Source organism: Mytilus edulis, chromosome 5 (genome assembly GCF_963676685.1).
Source record: "Mytilus edulis chromosome 5, xbMytEdul2.2, whole genome shotgun sequence".
Taxonomy (NCBI): Eukaryota; Metazoa; Mollusca; class Bivalvia; order Mytilida; family Mytilidae; genus Mytilus; species Mytilus edulis.
The window spans coordinates 79,168,500-79,196,087 of NC_092348.1; the positions used below are offsets into that span (position 1 = coordinate 79,168,500).

The 27,588-nt window shown below is 30.9% G+C and overlaps 1 protein-coding gene across 1 annotated transcript in view; it reads right to left on the reverse strand.

Annotated features, from left to right (window-relative positions):
• The window catches only part of LOC139525471 (uncharacterized), a 105,491-nt gene that overhangs the window by 44,931 nt on the left and 32,972 nt on the right, over window positions 1-27,588 (reverse strand). Inside the window, exons 32-63 of the mRNA XM_071320826.1 lie at window positions 26,251-26,271; window positions 24,733-24,936; window positions 23,909-24,044; window positions 23,329-23,472; window positions 22,754-22,905; window positions 21,878-22,073; window positions 21,047-21,291; window positions 20,457-20,565; window positions 19,852-20,031; window positions 19,054-19,358; window positions 18,552-18,695; window positions 16,220-16,349; window positions 15,584-15,913; window positions 15,068-15,172; window positions 14,657-14,674; window positions 13,051-13,164; window positions 12,429-12,491; window positions 11,645-11,914; window positions 10,689-10,718; window positions 9,750-9,797; window positions 8,926-9,119; window positions 8,419-8,576; window positions 8,066-8,183; window positions 7,678-7,791; window positions 7,036-7,335; window positions 6,194-6,499; window positions 5,650-5,810; window positions 5,282-5,408; window positions 4,625-4,939; window positions 4,075-4,089; window positions 3,722-3,736; window positions 264-427 (exon numbers count right to left, since the gene is read on the reverse strand). Coding sequence (XP_071176927.1) covers window positions 264-427; window positions 3,722-3,736; window positions 4,075-4,089; window positions 4,625-4,939; window positions 5,282-5,408; window positions 5,650-5,810; window positions 6,194-6,499; window positions 7,036-7,335; window positions 7,678-7,791; window positions 8,066-8,183; window positions 8,419-8,576; window positions 8,926-9,119; window positions 9,750-9,797; window positions 10,689-10,718; window positions 11,645-11,914; window positions 12,429-12,491; window positions 13,051-13,164; window positions 14,657-14,674; window positions 15,068-15,172; window positions 15,584-15,913; window positions 16,220-16,349; window positions 18,552-18,695; window positions 19,054-19,358; window positions 19,852-20,031; window positions 20,457-20,565; window positions 21,047-21,291; window positions 21,878-22,073; window positions 22,754-22,905; window positions 23,329-23,472; window positions 23,909-24,044; window positions 24,733-24,936; window positions 26,251-26,271 — 4,931 coding nt within the window. The remainder of the gene's footprint in view (window positions 1-263; window positions 428-3,721; window positions 3,737-4,074; window positions 4,090-4,624; window positions 4,940-5,281; window positions 5,409-5,649; window positions 5,811-6,193; window positions 6,500-7,035; window positions 7,336-7,677; window positions 7,792-8,065; window positions 8,184-8,418; window positions 8,577-8,925; window positions 9,120-9,749; window positions 9,798-10,688; window positions 10,719-11,644; window positions 11,915-12,428; window positions 12,492-13,050; window positions 13,165-14,656; window positions 14,675-15,067; window positions 15,173-15,583; window positions 15,914-16,219; window positions 16,350-18,551; window positions 18,696-19,053; window positions 19,359-19,851; window positions 20,032-20,456; window positions 20,566-21,046; window positions 21,292-21,877; window positions 22,074-22,753; window positions 22,906-23,328; window positions 23,473-23,908; window positions 24,045-24,732; window positions 24,937-26,250; window positions 26,272-27,588) is intronic.

The following is a 27,588-nucleotide window of genomic DNA, read 5'->3' on the forward strand; positions in this document are numbered from 1 at the left end:
AATAAAAATTTGGATAGTTTCAGAAATGTTTAATAATACATTTCTTTGTTTATATCAAGGAAATACAATCTTTCTTCAGAATCAGTTGTTTTTTGCCTGGCAATTTTAGAATTATTTTTATAACAGCGTGGACAAGACCATTTCTTGGCACGCTCAGGTTATCAATTGACTGGGTCAGATTAGGTTAACGTTAGTCAGATTGTACATGTTATAGACCTTTAAAATGATGGGCTTATGTGCTTTCTGTACGACTATAAACTTACTTAAATATAATGGAGAGATCCCTTGTGGTAAAGATGTAATGACATCTCTGTGCTGTATGTAAGAACATTCCTCTCAGTCTATCCTGGAGTTCTACATTCACTTTAACAATCAAGGATAGCAGCTTCCTCATGGCCTCTTCATCTTCTTTAACTTTAAGCTGGGCCTGTAATGATAACAAGTAATATAGACAAATATACAATTGATGCTCCTCTCATTTAAAAGTTGATGTCTTTTAGTCGCAGGGATTGCTGGTGTTTTTTTTTTATTTTAATAATTTCTTTTTCTTTATAAATTTACATGTGGTCTTCATATTCATTTCTATTGTGGCACAATAATCAAGCAAATGAAATAAATAAGCATAATATGGTATAACATTATGAAATCTATGGATTAAGTATAATAACATTTTCATTAATATAATAATCAAATGGCCAAAAATGATAACATCCAAATATAGGGGAATTTTCTGAATGTACTGTATCAAAATTCTAAGAATTAGTATATATATCCTTTGAATCCTTTTCTGACTTGAAGAAAACACCAAAATTAGAAGGCATACAAGCTGGTTGTTTTTATTTTTATCTCTTTCAGTGTGGATTTTGGCTTGAAATCACCTTTTTAATGCTAGTATAAGCTCAGAAATCTGTAAGAATGTGGGTTTGAAATTGTAATTAAAAAATTCTCAAACACTAACGAAAATCATTTTCTGACAAAACATGCTCCAGATAAAACTGAAAATAAAACAACAGAACGTTTCTAACCTTGTTTTTGTGTTCCTATATGTACAATAAATTATTTATGTTCACAAAAAAACTAAAATCATAACTAAAGAACGGTGAGAATGATGCCACCAAAATTCAAACTTGATTTGAGGTTTAACAGGTCGAGAACTCTAGATTTTCTGACGTCAGAATATATTTGCATAGTAATTTCCAAAACACAAGGCCAATATGGCCTTGAAAAACTGACCAATCGACTCAATGAACTACAATGCATTGTGGGCTACTACGAGTAAACTACTACTTAAAACACGTGGAATTAGTGGGAAAACAGTCAATTAATATATTGTCTGGGACTCTCATTACCAAAGTTTTTATTCTGCAAATATATTTACTGTAAAATATACAACGTAATCTTCAATTTGCATGCTCAGATTAAAAAAATATTGTTTATTGGCTTCACGATTCGACTTTCTTTTTCGCCTTGCAAAAGTAGTTGAACGGGTTTTGTGCATTGTTATGAATTGAACCTGCATTAATTTCACGACATGACACAGTGAAATATCCAATGAAGTGACCACTGTCCAGTAAGAAAATCATTTGAGCTCTTTTAAATCTGTATAATGTCATTGCAAAATCATTTCTGCCTAGAAAAACACGAAACTTTCATTGAAACACTTCTTTCTGTACTGAATGTGTATTTTTTTTTTTATCAGGACCTGAACTTATAGTAAGAACATCATTATATTCAGTATGCTAAAAAGAAGTGTTATGAAAGCGGCAGGGGCGGGTCCAGCCATTTTAAAAAGGGGGTCCTAACCCTGGACAAAAGGGGAGGGGGTTCCAACTACATGTCCCCATTCAAATGCACTGATCGTCCAAAAAAGGGGGTCCATCCCGCGGAACCCCCGCCCCCTGGATCCGCCACTGAGCGGGTACGGTATATAGCTCAATACATTTTTTTTAATAGTTTCATCCATCGATAATATCCGTTTGTTGCTAATTTTATCAAAAAATATACCTCAGAGGTTTTTTTTATCGTTCGGCTGCTGTCCTGTTGACATATGTAAAATATCTCCAATATTAAAAGTCTCTGGATCATAGTGGGTGCCATATTACCTATCATTTTTTTTTCTAAAACGTGCTTTGTATATAGAAATAAGAAGATGAGGTATGAGTGCCAAATGAGACATGTTTCCAACAAAGACATAATTTAGTAAAGTAAGCAGTCATAGGTCCAATGCTGAAAAGTAAGCTATTAATGACCCCAAAATTACTTGTGTAAAACAATCCAAAAAAAAAAACAAAAAAAAAAAAACAAAAAAAAACCGGCCCAATTAATATATAAAAGGACAAGAAATCTATCCCATAAAAAAAAATATATTGTATAGGAGCTTGTATTTCAGTGGTTGTCGTTTGTTTATGTGTTACATATTTGTTTTTCGTTCATTTTTTTTTATATAATTAAGGCCGTTAGTTTTCTCGTTTGCATTGTTTTACATTGTCATATCGGGGACTTTTATAGCTGACTATGCGGTATGGGCTTTGCTCATTGTTGAAGGCCGTACGGTGATCTATAAATGTTAGTTTCTGTGTCATTTTGGTCTCTTGTGGACAGCTGTCTCATTGGCAATCATACCACATCTTCTTTTTTATTATAGATCCAACGCTGCAATTTTCACAAAATATATCAAATTTTCCATCTTGTCGCACATACATATGGATAAAATCCTTACAGCTTATTTCCTAATGCACGTGGAGCAAAACTTTGGTTAGCTTGCTTGCTTTGTTTGTATACTATTGTACAAAATATAAAATATACAAGTTAAACTATGCATATATATATATATATATTGTTTAAAGATGTCAATCTTATTTTCAAAGCTTGTATAAACAACTATACAAACAAAGCAAGCAAGCCAACCAAAGTTTTACTTTGCAGGTTTAAGAAATCAGCTGTAATGATTTTATTCAGTTTGGCAAATGTCCGAGCCCGTTAAAAAACGAACAAACTGAAGCTACAGTTGCTGACTTCACTACCTTAAAAAAAAAAAGGGAACAGTTTGGAAGTCCCATATACTGAAATGTGACCAACAAAAATACTTATTGATTTTGTTAACACTGCCATGTATGTAAATATTTCTTCGCCTTTTTTACGAACACAAAATTCAAGGATCCCACATTTGCCTTTAATCATCTATACGAACATTGCTGTACTCTTGAATATCAGCACCGGCTGTTATCGACGGCTTACTTTACACCAGTAAGTTTGTCTCATGGGTAATTGTGTTGTTTGCTGTTGTTTCGTTGCTTCTGGTGGACAAATACATGAAATCTCTGAGCCATCATCAAACATGTTAATGGCTATATATCGGGTAATTCAAACCCCTTTTTCTTCGCATAGAAACATCTCTTCGTTAATCTGAGCATGGAAGTAATACTTTATATCACGAACTATAAATGAGGATACACAAAATGAAAAACTAAGCGAAATTGTGAATCCCGCATTGCACGAAAAAATGTGTTGTATTTCAGTAAATAACACGTGTTCTTGGTTGATTGTAAACACGTAGTAGTCCATCATGCATTGTGACTCATTTAGTGGATTGGTCAAAAACCTAGGTAAAAATAAATTGCGTCACATGTAAATAAACAATTACATGTACGAGTACATAAGTATGCTAATTTATGCATTTTCATATAAGGTAGTGGTCCCGACCTGTTTAAGGTAATAGTACCTTGTTTTTGTGTTCCTATAGATATATTTGCAATAAATTATTTTCGTTGAGAAAAAACTAAAATCATAACTCTAGAACGGTGAAGAGACAAACTAAAGTTAAAGAATGGAAATGAAAAATTCCTGAATTTTTCCATTTTCCTGAATTTTTCCATTTGTAAAGGCATAATTCTAGAACAGTAAAAGTGACACCACTAATATTCAAATTTTATCTGTGGTATTTTCCATTGTGTTTAAGTCTCATAACATTTGGTTGAGACAAACTAAAGCTAGAGAAAGGAAACCAATTTTGGGACGTACATACGTTATGTGCTCCAAATAATTAAAATAAAAAATTAACAGAACTTTTCTCACCTTGTTTTTGTGTTCCTATATATACAATCAATTAATTTTGTTATGAAAAGAAACTAAATTTATTAATATTTCAATACATATGCTACATCAAATATAAATAAATGATCTTATTATAAGACAACACCACAGATGTTTTTACTTCTTGTTCCAATTGTCTATGTTATACCTGAGTGTGTTTGTTCCTCAAGGAATTTGGTGTTGATGGCTTATCTTAGGTTGTCTTGCAACATGTGACTACATGTCATTTCAAAAAATGATAATAACTATGAATAATTTCATGTTTCTGAAACATTTTTTTTTATTTGCATTTATCAGAAGCTGTCAAAGCCAAATATTTTAAAGCCAAGGATGAAGATCTATATGACCAAAAAGGACCTAAAATAGAGAAATATAGGGTCCATTTTGCCTGTAGGAATACAGATCTAAGAATAATGTCAAAAGCATTAATTTAAAAAAAAACAAACCTAGAATAGAAAAATACTTTTTCATGAAGAATGCTTAATTGTTCTTTATGTTATATATACTTAGGAGTTTTAATGTAAATGTTTACCTTCAGATCAACATGATGAGAAGCAGGCATACCAGTCCCTGATGTTTCTGGGAGTATAAAATGGCAGTGAAGCAGAGTACTGAAGACTGTCTGTAACTCCTCTTGACCAGGATATGGACAATGGAAGACAGCAAAGTGTCGCAGGAATCTCTGACTCAGTTTAGGCACGTTGGCTGTTGTACAAGGGTTGATTGTACTGATGTAGGTCACATTCTTGATGTATCTCCAGGCATGGCTGTCTGGATTGTAGAACCCTCCATCATCTATGTGTTCTCTAACTAGTTCTATAGCTGTCTGATGTCCCCATTTGTCAACCTGTAACAAAAAAAAGTTTTTGAACTGTCATGCTTCTGAGAAAATGTGTTGAAGATGCATGGAATATATAATTTTTTTGTACACAAATTCTTTTCCAACAACCTATAAAAGAAGGATTTTCTAAACATCTTATCGTAAAAAAAACTTGGAAGATAGACCTTTTACTCTGAATATTATTTAAAACAAACATTATCAGAATTAACGAAACCTTTACTTGGCTGCTAATATGAATTTGCAATGATATTTTTAGACAAAAATGCCTTTACCATCCAAGGAGATCATATGAAGTTAGTACACATGTAGAAATTCTATCTCATATCAGTATACTAAAGGAAGAATTACCTGAGACAAGTTGATGTCATCTATCATACACAGTAACTTTTTATTTCCTTTAGGTACATATGTCTTTCCATGTTTCCATTCTAGTTTCTCATCAAGACGGTCATACAGCAGACGAGCATTGGTGAATCTGTCAAATAAAAAGTTATCTTAAATAATTCTATGTTATTTTGCAAAGGATGTTAGTATCTTTATCAATAAAGAAATTCATTCATTCACTACCATTATTTTTCACACAAATGTAAGTTTTCACTTTAAAAGTTAAAGCCATAATTCTGTGTTTATTTTAAACGGTATACAGGATACTCTCCTGTAGAATGTTATGTTACCATAGGCATATTATAATATCATAGAACAGACTGTTTACATACCTATTAGCAGGTATTGAAAGAGACAAGACTTCAGCAACTTCCCCTGAACAGACGGTACGGATTCTGTCGTTAATAATGGATGATTTACCACATCCATTCTCTCCTACCAGTATAACTGGTTTACCATACTCTGTCAGGACTCCAATCAAGAAAGATAATTGCTACAAACATAAAATAAATACATGTACTATGATTTCTTAACATAAAACCTTCAATCTCACTTAAATTCAAATAAACAATACAAAAATTCTTAAACTAAGATATTTTAAGAAAGCATTACTTAAAAATAATTTCGTAATAATATTATATTCATAGTCTAGTCTTTTAAAAGTTTAGTCCATTACTAAACAAAGTTCTGTTTGAATCTGCAACTTACATTCTAGCATGAGAAAATCTTTAAAGCTTTTTGTAATTGTCTGCTGAAATTGCTGTATAAATGATTCAAGAGAAAGTTCAAACATTTCCTTTCCTAGAAAAATGACAAAAATCAAGCTGATTACAAGGGTTTTGTCAAAATAATTGGAGAGAAAAGAGAAATAATAACCTCAACAGACACAGTGTGTACAAAGGATTCAGCTGATATGCCTTTTCTACTCTCTCCACTATACTGCTGTAGCGTATCCTTCCATAGTACAAACTCATGACTATCTCCATCGACCATGTAATCAAACACTGTACCCTCCTCTGGGTAGTCAATATGTTGTTCAAACTGTTCCTTCCACCAATTACTGAATGATTCTCTGTACTTCTCTTCCAAGGTACCACCAAACGACCATATGGCGGTGAAGTTAAAGTATCTCTCATACTCCACATCACTTAAATCTTGTGTGGATGTCTGGTTTACTACAGCCTAAAAAGCAAAAGTTAATGGTAGTTTAAAATCCATACAAACTTATAATAGGCTAGTTGCCTTTAAAATAAACAATGACTGCTCATCAAGAACTTTGGGTTAAGTAAAATTCTTATTAATCTTCCATAGATGTTTGTGTATTACATTTATTAAACTAATATCAACAAAATAGGAGAATATTGCTCACTTCTTTAATTGACATTAGTTTAAGAAAAGAAAAAGCCATGTACTTATGAAAAGTTCTTTAAATCTTTCCAATCTTACTTATATTTTATTTAAGGATTAAACATACTTCTTGCAGGAATCTAATGTTTTCTCAATTAAGTAGAAACAATAATTAGGTATAAGAAGATGAAGTGCCAATCAGACAACTCTCAATCTAAGTCACAATTTATAAAAGTAAACCATTAAAGGTCAAAGTACAGTCTTCAACATGGAGCTTAAGTAACTCACACCGCACATCAAGCTACAAACGGCCTAAAAAATTACTAGTGTAAAACCATTCAACCGGGAAAACAAATGTAATAAATGTTTACCTCTAAGAGAGTACAGAAAGTTCCAATCATGTTCTCTATATTGTGCTGTATGACACGCTTATACTGTGGACATTTTTTCTTGGTACCACCCAACATGTGTGGTGTACAACAATCATTAAGGTATTCAATCGTCTTCTCAATGTATACATCACAGAAACCGGTCAGTAACTCTCGGTCATTCTCTGGACGATGTTCTAACCACTGGACTAGTATCAATTTCCATCCCACATCTTTTGGAGTCATTACCATCACACCAACATTGGCTAGTAATGCTGGACTCATGTGAGCAACTGATTCCATCTAATGAGTAAATTTAAATCATAGTTAAATATTATAGTGTGAAAGAGCTATAAAGTCAGTTATGAATCTGTTAAGAAACATTTGTTTGAAACCGTTTTTAACCTCTGACATCAAAATGACCAGGGGTCGATCTGTTGTTCAACTTGTGATTAAGCTAATCAAATGATTAACTAGAACGCATCGTCAAATACTAATCATTTGATATCTATCAATTTACTATTAAATATTATACCAAACTGAATAGAAAAATACTGCTCATAATAGATAAATATTTATAGAAATAAAAAGAAAACATAAAATTGAGAGGTAAAAAGCATAGTTACTATCAACAAATATACAGACCTCCCACAAGAATCTAATGGTATCAGCTATTACAATTCTCTCATTGTTACCAAGGACAACAGCTCCATCATTGTTCAGTACAGCACCAAGCAGCTCCATCTGGGCTGGTTCAGACTGGCAAAAATTCAAAGTGATGTCATAATTAAATGTTTGAAGATGATAAAGTTTAAGTATATAATTAATACAGAACAAATTTTTAAAAAAATATCACAATTTTCTAATGAAATGCTAAGTAAAAATTATATGGTATCATAAAAAAAAAAGAAGCTACAGTTACAATGAAAACATACATGAAGATGAGATATATCACCTGAAACTCATTGAATTATTTCTTATTTCATAATTTTAACAAATCAATTTTTCTTATGAAAAGAAAATAGTGAGTTACCTCTCCATCCATTTGTACAATCTTCATGATGGGTTTTGCCTTCAGATCATAATTGATATTTGGTGGCTGTACACAAAACTTCCTTAAAATGGAGGCCAGAAGACCATCCTTCCATTCTCTACAACAACAAAATTAAAATCAGACAGCAAATAAACAAAACTTAAAATGAGACAGTAAACAAACAGCACACTAAGCTTCTATAGAATAGAATCAGAAATTTCTTGAGCTTTTACAATTTTTTTTTCACTTTTAAAGTAATTTAAGGAGCTAGCTCCATTGGTTTGTATTATATATTTGGCCTAGGTAAAACATAGGTTTTACTGTCTTAAATTGACTTAACATAGTACACTTACTTAGTTTTCTGATCGAGGTATCCCATCAATTCCTCGGATTCTACAGCTTTGGTGAATACATTCTGTACACTGATAATTTTGCCTCTAGATCTCTCTGCCACAGCAAATGTCTTTATACATTCACTTTTACCACATCCAGGTGGTCCAACCACAAATATCTGAAATGTTTTATTTATCTTCTAAAATTTTAGATTAAAAAGCAAAAAAAGAACAAAAATTTATTCACTAAATAACTCTTTAAAAAGGGTATCTAATATATCTAAGTACTTTTCATCATTTCCTTAATGAATTGCTGTTTTTCAGTGATTTTCTCTTATATTTGAGCCTTGGCTCACATGGAACAGAAATCTATAAAGGACCCAAAAATGACAAGTGTACAACCATTCAAACGGGAAAACCAATGGTCTAATCTATATAAAAAGCAAGAAGCATGGATCAAAATATGAAATTTTCATAGTTCATTCTTTCTAAACATCTAACTTAATATCTATATGATTATTCACTTACAGTTTGATGTGATGCATTAAGCTGAGACAGTTGTGCTACCCTGGCTTGGAATGCTACACCAGGCAGAAGATTTAGCTCCCCTGTTGCTATAGCAATAGCATCCTGCATGTCCTCAATCACATTTCTCTGATGAGCATCTAAGAAGTTTGGTGCTGTCTGAAGTGGGACTACAGGAGTATTCAAAGGAATGGAATCTACAAAATAAAGTATTGAATAGTCATTAAATCCATATATATTTTGGGAACTTCAAGAGTATTTCATTGGAATATTCAGTTACACCTCAACTCTTTTTTTTTTTAACACAATAAATAATCTGCACATAATTCAACATATAAAATTACAAATTCATTGTAAATGTATTTCAAAAGTTTTTTTTCTGATCAATAACATAAAATTTTACGCAAGAGGAGTTAAAATATAGGAAAGGGTCAAAATAAAACATATCAGTGCTATTCCTGTCTATTTGTTTAAATTTTTTAACAAATCTACTAAATACAGCAATCCCAATTGTAATAACAATATGCATTATATTATGGAAAAAAATTGCATAAAAATACCATAGTATAATATTTATACTGAAGTTAAACTGTTATTGCAACTGAACTTTCATTGAAGGCTTAAGAACTTTAACTCTTTCAAAATTTAAATTCCATCACAATTTTCTATCAAAATGTAAAAATAAGATATATATTTAAGGTGGGAATAACATAAACTGCAAGCAATGGATAATATAACAATTTAACCACTGAATAAACTTTTCATAAATAATACATGAAATAAAATGAAGTAAAATAACACATGCAAACTTTCGTCTTTTGACTTACAGCCTCCTCTAGGTCTGACATCTGCCAAAGTGTTTTGTAATTTGTTTGCTAAATAAATCAATCACATAAAAGATGACTTGGGATAAAACATTTATATATAATTTAATTTTGGATGTAACGCATCTTCTAATTGGCTGACGTTATTTTGTTATGAGCCCATAGACATAATTTAGTCATGTGACCGTGACGTCATCAACGTTTTTTCATGGTTTTCTACTGTTTAAAATGGAATTTAGAATCAAATTATAAGAAATGACTTATTATGAGAAAATGTGGTGCACACTGTTAAATAACCCGCTACGCACGTTATTCAGTGTGCACCAAATTTATTATGTTATTTCTTCATAGACATAAAAAATATTACAGTCATTCCTTAAATATTATCAAGTCTTTAATCTCCTTTTATTTTATTTTTAAAAAGTAATTTATACATTCATCTTTTTTTTCTTAAACAATATCTTATAACTTTACTCTGACAATGGCATCATAACTTGAAATACTTTGTATTATAAATACTTCGATGGATTCTTTTTTCATGGATACTAATTTTTGTGGATTGAGAATTTGAGATTTACAATCCTACAGTAAATTTATACTTCGTTGAACACTTAAATTTGGTTCAATTTTGTACCACACAAAAACCAATGAATCAACACCTGTAAAATTTGCTAAAAAACATAACAATGGAAAAGGAACGCAAAATAAAGCCAATGCTTGTCAGTTGTATTTACATGTTTTATTCTATAATATATTATAATGTTTAATTCTATAATATATTATAATGTTTAATTCTATAATATATTATAATGTTTAATTCTATAATAATTTATAATGTTAATTCTATAATATATTATAATGTTTTATTCTATAATATATTATAACGTTTAATTTTTAGTTAAAAATACATGTAAATACCACTATATAACAAAATAAACATACTTAAAAATGAAGGAACATCTGACAGTTCAACTTACCAATTTTATAGGTCAAAAGAGAAGCAAAGATAAAGTACTTGTTAAGAATGATATAAAACAAAAAAGCATCAGAAGCAATATCATATTTTTTTTATTGAAATTGTAAAAATAAAATATTTTGGACACATTTGCCCCATCTTTCCTCGGATCATGGAAACTGAGTATAGCTGAATTGACCATGAGTTTTTCAGATATATTTGGTCAATTTTTACTCTGGCAGTTTGATATAAAATAAGTGCAAGTCTATTTGAAAGTGCAAAGTAAACAAAAAGATTGCATCTGCAATAGTTTCAGATGCAAACATCTCTGATTTATTTCCAAGCGAGTTGATCAGTGCATTCATCATCTATATAAAGTTGTGTGTTGGCTTTGTAATACATTATTGTCAAGCTGCAGTTACTTTTCATAAAGCTTTTATATAGATACACGCTAGATATGAAAATGAAAATAAAACTCTATCCAACTTACCTTTCAAAGCTTTAGATACAAACATGTAATAATTGTTTTCATTTAGTGATAGCATAATGATTAATAAAAACATCACACATTCACATCATGTTTTAATGTTTTGTTAGAAAATGGACCTGTTAAAATTAATATTTAGAGGTAAAACACATCAGCCTGCACCTAAATATGGTATATGTCCTAAACCAAACTAAACCCCATAAAATCTAATACATGAACTCCTGCCCAACCTCCAAACTGTTGATTTGACCATTTTCATACTAGTTAAAGGGATATAACTTTTATCAAATTTAAGAAGCAGATCTAACTGCAAATGTTTATTGAGATTTCATTGAGCTGTAGTCTATATATTTAATGACTGATTCATTTTATTTTTATTTTCTGAGATATTTGAATATCTACCCTTCCAAGCAAAAAGGCATGTTATCACACCGGCTGATATAAGTTGTATCCTACCTTTCAGAGATTTGCTGGATGTTATACTCCTGGCTGTTCTGATTCTTCCTGATCCATCCTTATGGCTAGTCCTTGATGGAGGTGGCTTAGACAGGATGTCTAGTTCTCCACCAAACACCATGGGTATATTAAGGTACGGCCACAAGTCAGTGATGAGTGTAGCAAACACACTTGCATCCCTACCATGGAGACGGGGCAAGAAAGTATCCCTTATGGCCATGACCAAAGATTTCTCTTCTTGGTGAAGTTTCTGTTCTGTCATTAAGCCATCTATAAATCATAAACAAGTTATCCATTATTTAAGATCATTCAAATATTTAAATAGATCACTGAATGATCTTGTACTTGTCGAAGGTCAGTTATCTGTAATATCTATTGTTCTTTTGTGCAATAAAGAAAATATTGCATAAATACTGCATACAGCTATTATTTTCAGACTATTATTGTAACTTGAATTGAGAAATCCCATTTTATTTGACCTAATTAATGTAGGTAAATGTAAATTTTGTTTTTTTAATCTAATCAAGTAAAGATGCACATGAAGGGACATTATGTCAACATTCTTGATGCCCTTCTTTGGATAATTTTTATAGTAAACTGACAAAATAATACCAAAGCTTGCTTAGTAAGAAAAATAATGTCTCTCATAAGAATTATCAAGATTAAGTGTGCGATCATGGTATCTAGTATCAAATTAATAGAGTTTGGAGGGTTGTTGTCTCTTTGACACATTTCCCATTTCCATTCTAAATTTTATTTGTGAAATTTCTGTAACAAAACTTACTGTTTTCTTCTTTTTCTTTTTTCTCTTCTTCTTCCTCTCCTTCTTCCAGAAGTCTGTGAGTGTCTACAATACAAAGCATTGTGTAAAATCTAAACCTATAATTCACGAAAAAATATGAATATGAAAAACATGGTGAATATCAAATACTGCCTATCACAGTACACTGTACTAGCTAGAAGAACTACTGTAAGTTAAGAACTTTATAATAATTGGGGAAAGTTGCTACAGGAAAAGTTAGGTAAAAATTTGTATGGAATTTACAGAAAATTTATCTGTGCAAAAATATGGATTTTACACTTGCTGAAGCAGCATTACATGAGGCCTATCAGGTTTCTCAATTTGTGAAAAATTTAATCTCACTTAGTACCCCGAAAATTTAACCACATTTGTGAATATGTCTCAGCTTCGAAACTAGTCATCAAACATATAAAAATCTAAGATATAGACAAGAATGAAAGAATAGGCTTCCATTGTTTTCTACTTGTAATGAATTGCACATCTTCACACTCATGTATAAGTGCTTAACTTTGTCTTGTTTTTTTTTTTTAACAAAATCAATGCTTGAGAAATAAGTGAATCTTTCTATTTGATAAAGAATATTTTTTTTGTCTTGCACTCTCACCTGATTCCTCCACTGGTTCCTCTTTGAGTTTCTCTAGGTAAGCTCCTGCTTCAGATACTACACCCTTCATGGTCTTCATGCTCCACCCACCAGAACTGCCACTCACATCACAACCTGCAAAAAGATTTCATAAAACAAAGGATTTCATTCTTTGTATAAAACAGATAGAAATCTGTATGATGAAACAGAATCATGCTTTTTATTTTTTATTTTTCATTTGCAATTGTATGTCCCTATTCATATATCATACTGATATGTCCAGCAATTTTTGTTTTTATAAAATTGGTAGATTTTTTTTTATTGGTATGAAAGTGTATATTTGAAATAACTTTTTTCCAGAGCATTATTATCTTTATTTCATTTAAAACATTCTAGCTAACACGAAACCCGCCTTAACTTATGTATAAGAAAAACTTTTAATAATTTAAACTGTACAAAACCTGTCTCATTTACAGTCTCCATAGAATATGTAAATGAATTTATGTGACAATAATGTAAATTTTAATATTTATATTGTATGTATAGATATTATATGTGTATGTTCTTCTGCAAAGCAATTTGAACATCTAAAAGGTAGCTAAAGTAAACATTCATATTAAAAGTTAAGAATCAAAACAAAATAAACTGAAGACAAGTTACTGACAAACAAAACAATTAGGTTTTACTGTTTATAATCACAAATACTGAAAACTTTAAATGTGACTCATGAATTTCTATTATTAGAAAGTTAGCCTACACTGGATGAACAGAAGATTTATATACTGCTTTTTTTTTCTTTTTTAAATTTGAATAACATGAAAAATGCAAAATCAAAAAAGTTCAAGTAATAAAAATGCGGATTTGTGCATAGAAAAATCCTAGATACCATTTTATAGAGACTATATATCATTATATCATTATAATATTTAGAAAATGAAAAGAAAGCAAATAAAATGATGAAAAGAATATTAAAGAAAGAAAAAAATACGTCAAGAAATGGCCAGACACAATAAAAAAAATACTTCAATTACTAACATTTAGACCAATCCATTTAGTCTGATTGATTGATAGCTGTTTAACGCTGATACGTAGAAGCCATAGTCTAAGAATTGAAAGAAAAGAACTGAGTCCCAAAGGATCAAGGTCATAATATTTTCCCATAGTGAAAAGGATAAGTAAATATTTGATCAAAATCACAAGATTTACACTCCTACTCCAGGAAATTTGAAATACATTTACGCTGTAAATAATTTTTGGAATAAATTTCTTCACAAAATTTGACTGACAGTTTGTTGTACAGATAACTGAATGAAGAATAATTACACAGCTTAAGCTGCTGAAAACAGCTGAATTAAGACTATCTAAAAGGTATAGAGTATAAGCTGATGCCAGCCACAATCTTCTTTAACTTTTTTTGCTTTATAATTTATATGTATATCGAGACTATCTAAAAGATGTATAGTATAAGCTGCTTCACAAATCTCCTTAACTTGTTTTGCTTTATAATTTATATGTTTATAATCTTAATATGGTTAGCATATTTTCCTGTAAACAATAAAAAGCTAGTTATTAAAACAGCCCTCCATGCAGACTACTGACTACACCCAGTCATTGCACAGACACTTACCCATAACTCTAATTCTACCTGTTATAATAAATATCAATTTAACATCTAATCCTGAGTTACTCTAGCAATATTACTACAAAATCTGGTTCCCATTTCCAATAATTAAAATAAAAAGCAATTAATACTACTAAATCCTATATCTGGTTCCCAACTCCAATAAAATATAAACTAATGTTTGTCTAGCCTTTCAAACCAATTTCTAAAGTACTAAAAATACAGCAATTATCTCAATGAGTCATCTTAACAACATCTTGTTCAACTGTTAGTCAAATGAAAAAGAGGCTATAAACAGATATTTGGTTATTAAACATGAAAAAGGGATTAAAAAGAATTTAGTTAACTAAAATGTAGTTTGGATACAAAAAAAGGGAAATAATTAATTTAGTAAAACTATCAATATATTTTACGTACCTAAGATGATGTTTTCTGATATTGGTACATTTGTACCTAGCAGTCTACGGTAAAGTTCATAAAGAGACATTGTCTTCCTTGCCAACTCTCTTGCTCCAAGAAAACCTACAATATAAATCTACTTTAGATTTCTCTGTCTAAAAAAAACAACAAACAACTGTATTTCTATTTTGTAATATTAAATTTTAAACATTGTTTCTATAGTGAGAACAAATTTCCAATAATAGACATATTTTCACTTATATGCAAATTTGTCCGCCATTACATAAATTCCTGTAAATTTTGACATCACAATTTTAAAAAATTGATGTCACAATTAAAAAGTGCTTGTTGCTTGAAGTCAGGAGGTTATTTGGAGCTGATCTAAGGTAATTCGGACACAACCCAGCTATATACCAAAAGTGTAAATATGTTTATTGTGCAAAACTTATTACAGTAATATCTTATCTTTACTAACAGTTCGTTTAAATTCTATTTTACTATAAAGTGAAAACATATTCAATCACATATGGTTACCTTGACTACACAACATGACCTCTAAAGCCAAATGAAGGTCAGGTTTAATGATAGATATTGTCCTGAACTGATTCATAATGTAGTCAGGTAAGGCTGCTGTAGCTGATGGATATAGGAGCAAAGCATCAGGATTTCCTGATTGAACCTGTAAGGCACTGTCTAGTAAAGCAAAGCAGGCTCCTGATTGGTTGAGTTGTATGTCATCTGACTGAAGATGGACTGCTCCCTTCCCTGCCTTGAGGGCATCCATAACAGACTGTATTAGCTGGGCAAATACACTCAGTACTGATGGTCTCAGATGGTTCAGATTGTTAAAAGATACCCAGCAACCTGTAAAATAGAAGTCAATATGATAGTATTTAAAGTCTCAGATGGTTTAGATTTTAAAGATACTCTACAAACAGCATGACTATTTCCAACATTATATTTAAGATTAAATATTTAAAAACACACTAACTATTACAATGTACATGTATTATACATTTTGTAAACCTATGGAAACCATCTCAACAAGTGTCTTACTACTAGACATAAGAAGTCTAAGCAGCCATTTTTTATTACCCAACTATTTATTTGACTGCTTTAAAACATTTAAAGACAAACATGACAAATTTGATGTAAGAGAGGTAAACCTACCAGTTGATGCTAAACCTCTAAAGATGTCATGTAACATAACATAATCTGTAGTATTGGTACAGCTAAACTTGTACAATGGATGTCCAAGAGCTCTGGCTAATTCATGGGCTAACTCAAATTTACCACAATCCTGAAAAAACACGATATCATATTTTATCATATGTTTAGTAGTAAATACAGTAGTTTTGCATATGTGATAAATAGCCTGCTGTTTTATCCATATCGCGCAACTTTGATGCGCACCCTTTATCGCATACCCTTTATCACACCCCTACCCTTTATCGCATACCCTTTATCACACCCCTACCCTTTATCGCATACCCTTTATCACACCCCTACTTTTTTTTTTTTTTTTTTTTTTTTACATAAAGTCATTTTTGGTTTTTTTTTTGCTTAAGAAAAATTTTCCTCAAAATAGGTAAATTTTTTGAATGACGTCATTGTTTGGTGTGTGACGTCACGAACGTCGAGTTTTCATATTGTATGTGACGTCACGAACGTCAAGTTTTCATATTTTTTGGCACACTAAATGCAACTATGAAAAATACAAAACACACAAATTAATACAATAATAAACAACATATTTTTAAAACAACAGCACGCAAATTGTAAGGTAACCCAGGTGCTTCGAATAAGTAATTGAGCAGTTCTTTTAAGGCCTTTGAAAGAAGACAAAAGTAGAACTGAAGGTAACCCAGTGCTATGGATCAGAAAACAGTTCATATAATATAATACTCTTCTGTTGAAATATATGATAAAGTGTATAATACATGGCAAAATCCGTATCACATGCCGTATCACACTCGACCAATATCATCCCTTGGGCCTAAAGGCCCTTGGGCTGATATTGATGTCTCGGGATGATACGACATATGATACGGATTTTGCCATGTATTATTCTCTATATATAATGAATGTACAATTAAAACTCTCAGGCTCATTTGAATTTGCCACAATCCTGCAAATACAATATATCATATCAGTATAGTGAATGTACAAAAATTGCTCCCAGGCAAGTGAAAATTCGGAAATTATTGCGAGTTTTTATTATTGCGAAAAATGCGATCAGGTTAAAATCACAATAATTTAATATTGATATGAATTACCGTAAACAGTATATTTCTCAATATCGCAAAAATTAAAATGGCATTTTAGTCTAAAATAACAATATTGCAATAATAAGTGGGGGCAATAATTTCTGTATTTACAGCAATTTGAATTTACCACAATCCTAAAAATACAAGATATCATATCAGTACAGCTAAAATATTTAGTGGATGTAAAAAATATAACTCCAAGGCTAATTTGAATTGAAATCATATAAAAGAGCATAAGAATATATCCTATTTACCTCTTATATTTTTTTAAATTTTTATATATATATCTCTTTTTCTGGTACTTATGACTTATGGTGTGTTTTCTTTAAAATGTTGTATGAGTTAAAAGGGAAAAATCTATCACTGATGACAAAGGAGTAGGTGCGGTAAGGACCTATTTTGGCCTCAAATTTCAGGTTCATCTGATGAAATATTTTGACCACTTTTTAAATACTTAAGTGCCTATTTTATTTGAATTAATTAGTTTATTGGAAAAATTTAAACTGATTTAGTCATTAAAAACGATCCGATTCAAGCTCAAATATGAAAAATCTATCAAATATGCCGAAAAATGTCACTTTTCAGATGGTTTTGGAAAAAATGGAAGTGGCCGCATCCGTGTTCATCCTCAACCTGTATATATGTTATGTATTATCATCAAATACAACTGACATTTTAATATTAAGGATGAACACGAATGCGGCCACTTTCGTTTTACACGAAAACCGTCTAAAATTTTACTAAAATGCTAGAATTGTGAAGATTTCAGTAATTTAGCATGACTTAATGGTGCTAGTACCGGATATATATGCATTGTATTGTCAAAAACAGCCCATATTTATGTAGCAGAAGCATTCTACTGTCCAATAAATAACTAAAAGTTTACATTTTAACAATTTTGTAAAACTGTTATATTTTGGGGCCAAAAAGGGGTCTTACTGAACCTACTCCTTTTTAAAAATCATAATGAATAGTTATTTAGAAAAAAAATCCAATTGGTGTTACTTTGGTCAGTATTCATAACCGTTTTAAGAGCTATATCAATCTGGTTGTTACTAGAATACAAAAATAGCTGAGTTAGAACTTGGTCAATCTGAGCCAGGCAAGCAATTATTAAATAAGAATATAACAAGTTTTTAATCAACCTTTGTAAAATTCAAATACAACCGAGCAGGAACCAAAAAAGGATTATGCACTATCATCCTTGGAAGAAAGATTGTTTTTACTATACTTACTATCGGTCCAACACACATAGCTCCCATGTGAGATTTAATAGCCTGAGTTAAGGATACAAAGACTCTCTCTGTCAGGGGAGTGATCACCTCTCTTGGACTGGACCCTATGTACTCATACCCATAGTCAAAGTCAGCATTCAATGACTGCAATGAGAAAAACGGTAAAAATAACTACTACAAATAATAGGTAACAAAAAAAGAAAATTGTGTACAAATAGTGATAGATCACAATAAAATATATTTACACCTAACAGACAGATCATTTACTAATACAAATGAAACAAATTCACACCTTATATTATACTGATACACATTCTGATTGATTTAAAAAAAAAAATTGTATTGAAATAAAAATGCAGTAATGACATCTAGTTAAATCTATCATTCCCTTGTTTTAAACAGAAGGGCAAATGGAGATTTGTGGTATGTATCTTAATAAAAATATGTCGTATTTTCAGTAATTTTTATCTAAAGATATTTACTATAAATGAAGAAACATCACCTTGATAGTTATAGATCTGTTGTCTTTATTGAAGTAATATCTAAGTTGAGCACTCCAATCAAACGAGTTAGCTTCAGCTCCAGCATCAGATTCCATAATTCTCTCAATAAAATCTCTAAGATGTGCCAGCAATGCCAAAAGTGAAGACAGTTTTTGTATTTGTCCTGGGAACAATAATAGTTTGAGCTCTGATGGATCTATTTTTTCTTCCTCTATTTCTGTCTCTTCTTGTCGTAATTCCATTGCAGCAGCAGCAGTTATGTTCATGGTATCTATAGGTTCCATTGTTTGAGGTTCTACTATAGCTACAAATAAAAGTAGTCAGTATATTTATTTTAAGTCAAAAGAAGAATAAGTTTAGACAGTTGGTCATGTAGGTCTTAAAAGTTCTAGAAGGGGATCTCCTATACTTAATGGCAGTCGGGGAACAAAAAAAGTGGAAAAGGGTGTTGTCAGGATCTGTATTTTAATGGGTTTTTTTTTCATTTGTTCCCATTTGTTTATTTGAACAGATGTTAATTGATATGGTTTACTTTCAGAATCGGCTTAGAATACTTTTATGTTTTTTGTCATGTTTAAGATTACAGCTTGCAGAAAAGCTGTCTTTGAATTAGAGTATGGGAAGACAATTATTTAATAGCAGTATATTTCTGAACATTAAGAAGAAAAAAAATGGTTTTCTTTTAAAAAGAAAGTCTTTCCATTCTTTTCATTTTATTTTGGATAGATTTGAAGTATCATACAAATTTAAGGATATATATGTACGATCATGTTCTATACCGGTTTCCAAGTACTTACATATACCGTCTCCTCCATTTTCTGTTTCCTCCTCTATAATTGGAGTTCTACTTGTATCTGCCAGATCTAAGAGAGATCCATCTTTCCTGGAGGCTTCCAATGATGCTCCACCATAACTACTGCGAGCTCCGGCCACAGATGCATTCTCATCTTCCATGCCATCTCTTTGTGACCTAGCAGCTGAGGATGTAAATAAACAGACATTTTTTTTACATGTAAAAATTATACTTTTAAATGTGTTGAAGACCTATTGGTGGCCCTAGGCAGTTTTCTGCTCTTTGTTCAGGTTTTTGTCTGTTTGACACATCCCACATTTCCATTCTCACTTTTATTTTAATATTAGAGACAACTGATTTCCATTGGTTCTTTTAAGAAGAGAATAATCATGATATACACTATTAGTTTCTAGATGAAAAATTTATTGTTGAAAATCTTAATAACTAATCATAAAGTCAGACAGATTATTTGTGAATGATTACTGCAGTTTCTTATACATTGAAGTTTACAAAACAATTAAAGAGGTAACAAATTACTGAGGAAAATTTTACAAGGTGAGCAGGAAACATCTTTGAGGTAATATTATGACAATGTCTTGATATGAATACCTTCACTTTCAGTTTTCTCCTTCCTAAGTTTGGCTTCTTTATCTCCCTCCAATCCTTTCAGCAATAATGTGGTAGCCTTAATACTTGTATTTATCTTTTCTAATGCAGCCTGTAAAATATCATATATAATTATTATAAATAAGATGATGAGGCATGATTGATGGTGAGACAACTGTCACCAGAGACCAGAGGATGTGGATGTTAGCAACTATAGGTCTTCTAGGTACACCCTTCAAGTAGGAGAAAACCCCATGTGTAATATACCTCTGTCTACAGATAAACTAAATTCAGGTTTTATAAACATTTTGGAAACAAAGTCAAAATAAGCTAGGTGTCAAAATGAACATGCATTTTGTATTGAAAACAGCTTTTACTTGCAAAAATACAGTTTTATAAATGAAAAAATAGTAATTCAATGGAAGAAAATCAAAAAAGTCAACTTGTGTCCAATGTCCAGTCTCCATACAAATGACATCTTGTCCAATCATATGTCCAGTAAAATTACAATTCTATTACCATTTCTGACTTAATCATTCCATTCCCATGCTAAGTAAACAATTGGTGATAGATATAGAAAGATTTCTACTAACCTCTAGCTTATCTTTGGTGCCATTTTCCATTTCCTTTAAAGCTCCTTCAATTGTTTCTGTCATCTGTACTTGAGTAGCTAAGTATACTACTTCAGCCACATGGTCTAAGGTCCAAGAGCTCTGAGAATCTTTGTTTTCATCTGTTAATAACTGGTCAGCTACCGATGATGCTCGACTTTGCTCCTCAGCTTGTTTCTTACTTTGTCTACTGGCCTGTCTACTACCAGTTCTACTTGAGGCTCTATCTGTTTAATTATAGGAAAGTTCTTATTATTTTTGTTATAAATCTGAGCTACAGTGTAATCTGCCTAATCGGACTCCTGAGTTTTCCAACATCCTGCTTTAACTGACACATTTTCATGGTCCCAATATATGCATATCCTTGAAAGAAAATCCTGAGTACTCCGACACCCTGCTTTATCCAACATTTTTTTCTGGCCTCCCAAGTGTGTTGGATAACACGGGTGACACTGCATTTCCTTCTGACAGTTTTTAAAATAGTAACATTGCAATGGAGATAAATTAATTTATTTTTTCTTATTGAATTATGTTGTTCTATAAAAGATAAAGACTGATGTGTTATTTTAGAAATGAAAAAAAACTAAACAATCTAAGTATGTTGTAGTTGAATAACAGTTTACAATTAACAATAATGTTAAGTCATAATAACTCATTAAGTTGTACAGAATTTTACTATCTCCATATAGATGCCTTTATTTAATTGATTTCAACTGTATCATTTGAAGAGAAAAATAATTAATTGAACACATTTGTCACTGCTGAAATTATTTTAACTTCTTAAAATTAACACTGTTTAAGTGATGATTGTACCTTTAGCATTTTGTTTAGTCGCTGATCCGGATTTTTTAATGGTTACTTTACGAGACCCAGCACTTCTAATCTGTCTCGTTTTAGGTCCTGCTTTCTCATATCCTAATGCTGTGGCCATCTGATGTTGCAAAGCATTCTTTAGACCTTGAATAAAACTTGTCAGCCATGTTTCTATTTGTCCTTCACATGGTACAGGCTAAAAAAAAATGTTTTACTTTGTTTATTCTTTTATAAAAAATTACCAATATATCATAATTTCTTTATATTAATATTTATTCTCTTCAATTGTTGAAGAAACTTTATTTATACTGCATACTGCACTAACACTTGCTGAAATTTTGTTTTTAAATGCTGACAATTATACGAATTTTTGGTGTTTTTACACCACATTTGTGCTATTTCTCGGCGGCCAGTTTAATAGGGCTCTTCACGGTTAGTTCAACCATATTGGATAGGGGGCAGATTTTTTAGAAAGAGGTGGAAATAGTTTGAAAGAATGGGAAATCCTATGTGTGTTTCCAAGCAACTGCTCAGTTTTAATGATGATTTCCCGTATTTTTCACACCATTTTTCCCTCCATTATGAAAATCTACCCCCTATCAAATATGGTCGAACTAATCGTAAAGAGCCCTATTGGTGGAGGGAGCTGGGGTGCCTGGAGAGAAACATTGATCTTCTATAGGAATACTGACAAACCTAGTCAATTTAGATTGGAGTCAAGTGCACCTGCCCTGGCTGGGTTCAAACTCACAAACTCAGTGTGTTGGCTGGCTAGTGATTACAGTACTATGTCAGTAGTAAAACTGCTTAGACCACTTGGTCACTGAGGCCCTTCTGAAAATAATATAATTTTAATAATTTGGTCATGTGACATACCTGTAGGAATTCTAGCCTCTCTCCCAAAACACTGTTGACACCAGTTATAATGTAGTGATATTTCTCATTGTCTTCTACTTCTTCAAACAACAAACTGCCCACATTCTCAAACACTTTACCAATGTAAACATTCACTTGGTTTAGGTCATAACCTAGAATACAATAGAATACTGGTCAAATATATGTATACAGTAATAAATACAGCTATAAAAGAACTCTGGTCCTGATATTAGACATGTACAATTAAGATTTATTATCAAAATTATTCAACATTCTTACCGTTGCTGATTGTTGGTGATTTTTGCAATTTTTGCAATTTCCAATAACAGTAACCTGAAATTTTGTGGTTGAGAATGAACCTGAATAAAATCAAAGGTAATCTAAGAATATATCATACTATTGGATCACTTATAGAGTGAACACTTTCTGTTTTACTAATTGAAGGGCTAAACTTTTATACAAAAATTAAGCCAATTTATTGCAAGATTCAAAAGAAATTATTTGATCAGTATTCATGCAAAATATGAAGCTACAATGTATCAATCTCAGAAGTTAAAAATATTTTTGATAGTTACCATTGCAGACTATATGTAAAACATCTTCCATTGACAGGAAGTAGAATCTTGGGAAAATCTGTCTTCTCCTTTCTAAATGGTTCAACAATGATCGTCTACACTGCTCCAAACTATGATTCATGTGCTCTAATATTACCAAAATATCTGAAAAGAACAAGAAAAGAATAACACATTATAGATTATATAAGTTTTCTGATATATGAAATGCATCCTGGGTAACATCAAACTTGAAGCAATTATTATTTAAAGGTAGATAAACATAGTTTGTGACTGAAAACCTTAATACTAAATATCACATAGGGTTTTTTTAACAATCAAACATTGGCCTTTGCCTTTTAAAACCTATTTTCATTGGATTGTGCTTACTGTAGAAGGCTGTTATGTAGTAGAAATTTGTCTTTTACTTATTTTCATGCAGGGGCTTTAAAAAGTGGTAACTTTTGTTCTAAATCACTTGTGTGAAACACATTCATTCTGTCAATGTAATTAAAACAAACAATTATAGTGGTATTGATTTTTCAATAGCTAATAGTTTGAAGAAGCCCTTGTCTGATCATGTGCAAATAAAGGTAGAACTTACTTTTTCTCTCACAGCACTGTCTAACATTAGGGTTTTTCTCTGTAGCTCTCATCAGGAGTCTAAAGTCTCTATTGACAACAGCAAATCTATTGGCATCATGTGACAAAGATGTTCGAACATCAGCACCAGAAAATATCTGTTAACAAATTTATTATAATTAATTTATAATTGAATTACCTCCATCATGGAAAAAATATAATGCATTTTCATTAATTTTTGTGTATTCTAAAGATTACACATAAATTTTATTTTCTTAAGTTTCTTAGGTTATCTCCCCTCTTTACTCCAACCTTCTGAGAGTAATTTTACAAACACATGTAGTGAAAATAGAAATCTGTTATTTTTTTCTAGAAGGTAAATTAACATAAGTTCTATTCTTATGTTAATTTACTTCTTTCAAGAATGATAAAGTTAACTTCAGTAAATCTTTATCTGATTTATACTCGGTGATTCTAACATGTACTTCTTCATCAATCAATTTTCCATTAAACCTGTACAGAGAGAAAAACAAACTGATACTTAAAAGCTCACAAAACTTTAGTTTGGGCTTAAACCATAAAAAAAAGAGCACTTTTTTTACTAACACAACCCCTAAATATCTATTTTATTTTATATACATATTGTATCAAAACTTATAGACCAATACTTTGATCATTGAATATAGTATTTTTTCCTTGTTTATTCAAAGCCTAAATTGATTGACAACAACCCTTGAAAACCTCTATAAATCAAGTTATTTGGCTCACTAAAAATTTTGAAAATACAATTAAATCATGAAAAAATCTTTAAAAAATCTAGCTTTGAGGATTTTCATATGACCCTACCTCTTCTAGTTCAATCCATTTATCCTGGACCTCTAACCACATGACAAGGACAGCTTCTATCTGTTGTAATTTCTTCTGCCATTTGATAATATCATCCAGGAAGGAGCCAGCAGAACTTTGCATTGCTTGTAGGGCCACCTGGTGGTTCTCTAACTCTTCAAAGATTGGTCCACTTTTGTTCAATAAGAATATCTGCCCTGTGTCCTGCATTAAGTAAATCAAATACATTTCAATTTTATTTAATTGTTGTATGTTTGAAATAAAGTGAAATAAATGAAAATATGGAAAACTGAAATTTTGTTTGTTTAATATCAAATTTACTTATATCATTAAAGAATTCAAGGATTTGGTGTATACAAAGTCCAGGAACAGAAGCTCTGAATACACATCATTACCATTACATAGTGATATTATTACTTATATAAAATATTTCAGGTTGCTGTAGTATTTTTACAAATTTTAAAGGAATAATGTGCATATTCATTTACATACTTTTAATATTTGAGATTTTTTCAATATCTAATGACAAATTAAAGCTCATCAACAAACTGTGTTACACCAAAAATCCATCAAACCCCAAAATTTCATGCTCCACACACACAAAGGTATGAATGGCTTTCATTATGGAAAATTCAAATTCAAGTTATCAAGTTTTACTCTCAACAGGTAAAATATTTTTAGACTAAACAATGTATGTTATGATGGTGCATTACTATTATTTCTTTCTACTTTGACAAAGTAAATTGGGATGCAAATGGGAGACTTTCATTTCTTATGGATCAAGTTAACAACACGTTCATTCTACAAATGTCTGAGTAAGGATAATTCTGAATTGAATGGTAACAAATGGTGGTATGAAACGAAACTACATAACAAGCTAGATCAAAAGTCTTACTTTTGTAAGCGCCAGTTCAGTACAAAAAATGGTTTCCAAATCATTCAAATTCTAAAGATATTTGTGTTTGTTGTATGTTTTGAATATTCTGTGTTTATTTTATTTATACATGATGTGCTCTTATAAATACTAAGATAGTGTTTGATATAGAAGTCTGAATGCTTGCTGGGTGAAAAGCAGAATAATGAATGAGATAAAATTCACTAAAATTTGTGATATTTTTTGTCCCCTAGGATTGATATAATAAAATCAAAGTATTTTATAAAAAAATACCATTAATAAAAATTAGTACAAGTAAAAAATAGCTAATATTAGCATGTCTAAAATTTAAAATACAAATACAGACTCAGCTAATGACAAACAAATATAAAAAGCATTTATTCAACATCAAATGATTATGAAAACTGAAAATTATATCTGCTATTCATTACAAAAATTCTACAAAATTTAATCATGTTATTGTAATTGCAATCTGAAAATGTAAATTGAAAGATTTATATTTTAATCTCTAATATGAATGAAAATGTGTAACTAAATTCAGTCCCATAATCTTATAAAATTGCTAGCTACTGTAAAAGATTAGATAAAATGAGAAAACGAAGCAGACCACACACATTATATACCTTAATTACACTATCCTTCATCTGTAAAAGTAGTCCATACAAATTATATACCAGGAAAATGCTTTATTTTGTAGTTTAAGAATCGGAATAATTCTAGTGAACATTTTAAAATACTCTCTTATCTTGACTGTCCCTTTGGTATCTTTCGTCCCTCTTTTAAAAAGGCAAACATCAAAACTTTGACCTTGACAATGTCCTTAACAATGGAATCATTCAACTAAAGAGGCAATGTTATTATCATTTTTATGGTCATTGTTGAAGGCCGTACAGTGACCTATAGTTGTTAATTTTAGTGTCATTTGGTCTCTTGTGGAGAGTTGTCTCATTGGCAATCATACCACATCTTCTTTTTTATATTTAGTGCAAGATCATTGAACTAATTCATACTTTTTTTCAAATCTGAAACAGTAAATTCACCAATAATCGTTCTCAATTTAATCAGCTCTTATTGTATTAATAGCTTTTCAATATTGCTTTCTGAGCTATCTTAAAACAATGATCAGGGATCAGGTATGTAAAGGGTACCAGATTCTACTTTAAATATCTATAACTTATATATGTATAAATTGTATACTGTCTATATCATGCAAGTATAAATATATATCAGGAGTAAATTTTTCTGTCACATTCTTAAAGAGTAACTAGTTCCCAAATAAAAGTTAAGCTCCATGCTCTAACAGCTATACTTATATAAACTACTACTTATATAGAATTTTAAAACACCTTTTTCTTTCCCTGTAAAGAATGATAATTAATAATTAACTTAAAGACAGGTAAAATTTTACTAATTCAAGTCTACTCAATTTTTTAATTTTTTTAGTTTCTGTTTGATATCAGTTCAAGATTTAAATATTTCAAAAATGACTTGAAGAAAAAGAAAAGAAAATTTGATGGTTTGTATTCGTGTGAGGTCTTTAATAAAAGTTGTCAAAGGTATAAACTTTTTATGAATGCATGTGTCGTTTTTTATAATCGAAGGTACAAAAAATCCTTGGCAGTAGTCCATAATTCTATAATGCCAGCATTTATAAATACATTCCATGACAGCCAATAGCAACTGTTAATTTTAAATAAAGATATAAACTATGTGATATTGTAAATTTAACTGTGAGTACTCTCAGATCTGTTCATTGTGTCTTTTTGTGTCGGGATGTATAAGTACCCAGCCACGTCTACTTGTATTTTTGTCCATCTGATGAGTTAAGCCTTTTACAACTGATTTTTATAGTTCGTTTTTATGTTGTACTGTTATACAACTGTCCCAGGTTTGGGGAGGGTTGGGGTCCTGCTAACATGTTTAACCCCGCCACATTATTTATTTATGTGCCTGTCTTAAGT